This window comes from Balaenoptera ricei, chromosome 10, assembly GCF_028023285.1.
Source record: "Balaenoptera ricei isolate mBalRic1 chromosome 10, mBalRic1.hap2, whole genome shotgun sequence".
Classification (NCBI taxonomy): Eukaryota; Metazoa; Chordata; class Mammalia; order Artiodactyla; family Balaenopteridae; genus Balaenoptera; species Balaenoptera ricei.
Genome location: NC_082648.1, coordinates 26,329,765 through 26,334,843, shown reverse-complemented (window position 1 = coordinate 26,334,843; position 5,079 = coordinate 26,329,765). Strand labels below are relative to the sequence as shown.

The following is a 5,079-nucleotide window of genomic DNA, read 5'->3' as shown; positions in this document are numbered from 1 at the left end:
GCAAACTAGTTCCCCCCCCCCACCCCTCACCCCCAGTTCCTTTTTGAAAACAAGGGTTTTCTGTAGCTAATGCATTATAGAGGACACTAAATTGATAGGATGAATCATGTTTAAACATGGTATTGATAGTGTCTTCTATTCTCAAATTGTTGCCTTGTTTTAATAAGTGAAATCAAATCAAGGTACTCTTAAGTTCCTTATAGCTCATCATGTTGTAGCTCCATTCATTACAAAATCGTTTAAAAGTAACTCTAAATTAATGTATTTCTAATTACTATCTGTATAAACTACACTCTTACATTTCATATTCCAAACAATCATTTTATAGATAAGTTGGATAGGGAGTTACAGATCACAGAGTTGATTTTCTCTTCCTAAACACAAAAAGTGACATCATATCTATGAGTGCTCTAGAATTACTGTACAAATATTTTGAATGTTCCAAAATGTTTGGAAAGAGAAGATTTTTATGCTCCCTTTAGAATTTTAAGGTCTAATCTTCTATCTTCAACTGAAATTATCTGAGTTTTAAAAATATACCCATATCGAGCAGGCAGCTTTACATACACGATTTGTATACATGTCTGAAATATATTTAAACTCAGCAATTGAAGCTGTGTAAAAGTATTTATTTGTAACTAGCCCCCTCTAGTGAAAATTATTTAAAATAGCATAATTCGATTGTGGGAAGCAGCCATGGTCTGAGGCGGGCACCTCACCTGTCAGCTGCGCCGGCTCCTGCGCTCGCCTCTCGCCCTCGAGTCCACCGCGCTCGTCTCTCGCCCGCGGGGACGGCGGCGGCGGCCCGGCCACCATGATTCATTTCATATTGCTCTTCAGTCGACAAGGGAAATTACGGCTGCAGAAATGGTACACTACTCTCCCTGACAAGGAAAGGAAAAAGATCACCCGGGAAATCGTTCAGATTATTCTCTCTCGTGGTCAGAGGACAAGCAGTTTTGTTGATTGGAAGGAGCTAAAACTTGTTTATAAAAGGTATGCTAGTTTATATTTTTGCTGTGCAGTAGAAAATCAGGACAATGAGCTCTTGACACTAGAGATTGTGCATCGTTATGTGGAGATGCTGGACAAATACTTTGGAAATGTCTGCGAGCTAGATATTATCTTTAATTTTGAAAAGGCTTATTTTATCCTGGACGAGTTTATAATCGGTGGAGAAATTCAGGAAACATCCAAGAAATCTGCTGTTAAAGCCATTGAGGATTCTGATATGTTACAGGAGACAATGGAAGAATACATGAACAAGCCTACGTTTTAACCATGCATCTACTTGAAGACTCCAAGTGCTACATGTTGTGAACCTGTAAATAAGTAGTGCCTTGCATCCAGTTATTTGACAGAGCCTCTGGCACCATGCCAAAAATAACTTAAAAGGGATTTTTTTTAATTAGCAAAAATTAAAGTTGTTTAACATAATGTATTTATCATTATTCGTGTCTGTATTATACTGTATATGACTACTTGGATGTTAAAACAACTGCTTCATGGCTCAATAGGCTGAATGTTTGTTTGCAGTGTTTTAACTCCATGTCATATTTTTGAGCTAATTTAAATACATTTATTTTGTTGCATTTGGTCCTCTCCTGACGGGGTGTAAACTATGTTGTCATTATCCATGATTTTGAATGTAAAGTATATCTTGTATCGATAATACTTTTTCTAAATGTTTAGCTTTTTAAATTGTATAATGATTCAAAATTATGTTAATAGTTCAGAGTTCATACATGACGTTAGACATTTTTAATACACTTAATACTGTAATTTCAGTCCAGATACAGTGTATCTGATTTTAATGTCCTGAATTCATTAATTTTTCAGAGCTGGAATTAAGGGCAACAACCAAAGATAGTATAGGCCTTAAGTGTTTTTGATGCCTTGGAAGCTGCTATCTAGGCTGAGGTTTTAATTTTACCTTTTAATTGAATATAAGGGGCATTCCAATAAGGTTGTGTTTTGTACAGACTCTATGTATTTATTAAGGTTTTGAGACATCTGAAAAAGTGTCTATAACTTCCCTTACTATAAAAATAGTATAATAAAGATTAATAACAGTAGCAATAATACTTATTAATACTATTATTTTAATAATCTTTTATGTTACAAGCACCCTTAGTTGCTTGAGAGATTTTTGTTTCCAGTATGTTTTCATGTATATCTAATATATTTGAAGGCTTACTTGGAGCATTTAATATTATTGCAGCCTGTATAGTAGGTGCCTTTCCTCCTTTTTCTTTCCTCATCTCCCAAAGAAAATATTTGCTGCTGACTGTTATTATTATGACTATGTCGCATTCATGCTTCCTGGAAAGTTCTATATAACCAGGTGGTAGAAGTGATCAGACATTCTAGGGAAATAGCTTGTACTGTTCCGTCTGGTGCCGTGCTTTTGATGTCTTACCTGTACATTTTCAATGTTAGTTTTGAGGTCAAATGTCATCATGTTGCAGTGGTTAGGGACCTTCTAGTATTCTTCCTAAGAGAAGAGTGTGCTTGCTGTTGGAGAATCCAACATGAGGGGAAAATGTCCTCTTTGATTCATCATGCCGGACGTATTTAGGGAAAGATGGCAAGACAAGAGTGGAAGAACATGAGGAAAAATTGACCAACTCCAAAATATAACCATTATTAAAAGGAAATACTTCAGGTTAGTATATGAAGTAATTATGGGGCTTTTAATATCTAATATTTCCTCAAATTAATCATGTATTTACAATTAGGGCATCAGATTGAAGTTTGTCATTTTTATCACTTTGTTTACTTTAGATCTTTGATTTTGTGCTTTAGCTTTTTTTTTTTTTTAACATGGCAGAACTCTTTATTTTAAAAAACATTGTGTAAAGATAAACTTTATGTAAATTGATGTAAGTTTTTCTGGTTCTTTTGAAGCTCTCCACCATTTTTGGATGAATGTATTGATTGAATCTCATTCAAATGTACTCCACATATTCTGGGGAATTCCATATTAGACACTGTCTAGTTATAGCGGGGCCTCCTCAGACTTCGTGTCAACAGCACACGTAGAGCGTGAACATAATGATATGGCACTCTGGGGTAAATTTGAGGGATTTGGGGGACATCTTACATGGACTTTGGTGAAAATAATCATTATGTTTTCTTTATATCATATAATTGTCATTATGTTTTCTTTATATCATATAATTGTAATAAAACCACCAAGGGAAAGGAAAGATAAGAAATATTAAACTTGTATAAAAACTTCCAAATAAAATTTTTTTTAAGTTTTTTAAAAAAAAAAAAAAAAAAAAAAAATAAAATAGCATAATTCATTTCAGAATCTCCTTTGAACTGGTCAAATTTTTTGTGAGCAGTTTCAAATTTAAAAATTTTTTATTTTATTCTCTATAGAGTCCCAGATTATAGACTAATAGATTTTTAAAAATTATTATAGGGTCTATTTTAGAAATTTATGATGAAAAATTATCCAAATACACACATAATTATTTATCCATGTCTTAACACCATAGCTGCGACTTTTTGGAGAAACAATACAATTGACTTTAAAGATAAATCTTGGTAGAAAAGTAAAATACTGACTACTCTTGAGATGAGAAGCGAGTGTGGGACATAGATCGTGATGAGATTGCCACAAAATTCAGACTGTAAAGAATAACCTTGTTAACAGTCCCAAATTGCTTGTACTTGTTTTTTCACTTGCTCTTTTGGGTATCCTGTGAAGTAGGTATCATTCCCCTATTTTGCAGATCAGAAAACAGTTTCAGCAAGTGAAGTGCTATGCCCAGGGTCACAGAGCATTGTGGATGCTGCGGTGTGCGCCCAGATTCCCCTGCAGGGCTGGAGAACTTCTTGTTCTTCCACTTGCTGGAGGAGTTGTTGGCTGATGCTTCCCAGCTAGGACCTGCTCTCAACCGAAGAAAGACACTTTGCCCAAGGTTATGCTCCCTCCCTGGGGACAGTGCACATCTAATGACTTCTTCATGTGGGAGACAAAGACTTGTCGACTTTGCCTCAATTTGGGATATCACAGAAGGGCCATCCCAGCTTCAGAACTCCCCATGCGAATCTGCTGAGACCTTGGCTGCAGCCTCATTGCAGTTCAACCTTTCTTCTCTGCCCAGTCTTTCTTCCCTCACCACTCACAGGTGCTATGTCTGCCAGGGCTCTCCAGTAACGTCTGCACAGAAACCTCAGTGTCTCAGTCTGTTTCCTGGGAAACCCAACCAATGACAGCTCGTTCTCGATGTGGTCCTAAAATGGGATTTTGTTGCTGGCCCTGGCTGGCTGTCATAAAGACCCTATTGCTGGTAGTAGGGGGAGCATTAATAGCCCCAGGCATGCAGTTCCAGTGCTATTGCTAAAACTTTTACAAGTGGTAAACTGAGATGGGATACTGATGGGAGGAAATGCTCCAGCAGGTGCAACATCTCAGGGGTTTGAGAGTTTCCGGGGGAATTAAGTAAATATAAGTATTTTGGAATTAGATGACTGTTGTTTGCAATTAGATGGTCATGGATGCTTTGGAGAGAGGCAATGAAAGGCTGAGGATGATTACTCACCAATATATTGTGAAATGTGAAGCCAGAGTACTTCCTTGGCTGTACATAAATTGATTCCCATCTCCTGCAGCCTGGGAGCAGTAAACTGAAGACATCTTTAAGAGTAACAGGATTCCAGAGAATGTTGAACTCTCAGCTCAAGCTGGTCTGCTATTTCTAGGTCAGGGCCCTGATTTGGAAGGAGTGAGAGTCTGAGGTGTTGGGTGGGGACATCTGGGTTGTACACTAAAAATTCCATGATTACTTTGGACCCTCTAGACCTGCAGAAGTGATACACTCCTCCCTGTTAAAGGTTAGTGCTTCTTGTTTATTTGCAGATGATGCAAGAAAACTTGTGCCCTGCTCAGGATGTATCTCTGTCTCCTCTTGTGGCCATCAGACCCATAACTGGGGTCAAGTTCCAACATAACTCGGCCAGAGAAGTGCTGGGCCTGCAAAGGGAAAAAGGGACTATACTCTGAAGTGAAGTGGTTGTAGGACCTGGTCATCGTGTACCCTCAGAAATTGGGAGTGTATGTGTGGG

The 5,079-nt window shown here is 37.5% G+C and overlaps 1 protein-coding gene across 1 annotated transcript; it reads left to right on the top strand.

Annotated features, from left to right (window-relative positions):
• Positions 1–695: 695 nt before the first annotated feature.
• Positions 696–3,162, top strand: LOC132372470 (AP-1 complex subunit sigma-3). Its single transcript, XM_059934540.1, has one exon. It carries the CDS (start codon positions 815–817, stop codon positions 1,277–1,279), a length of 465 nt encoding a protein of 154 aa, XP_059790523.1. The 5' UTR covers positions 696–814; the 3' UTR covers positions 1,280–3,162.
• The last annotated feature ends 1,917 nt before the right edge of the window (positions 3,163–5,079 follow it).

What these genes read in the sequence shown, in the direction of transcription:
- LOC132372470 (XM_059934540.1), top strand. Translation starts at nt 815, where the DNA reads ATGATTCATTTCATATTGCTCTTCAGTCGACAAGGGAAATTACGGCTG.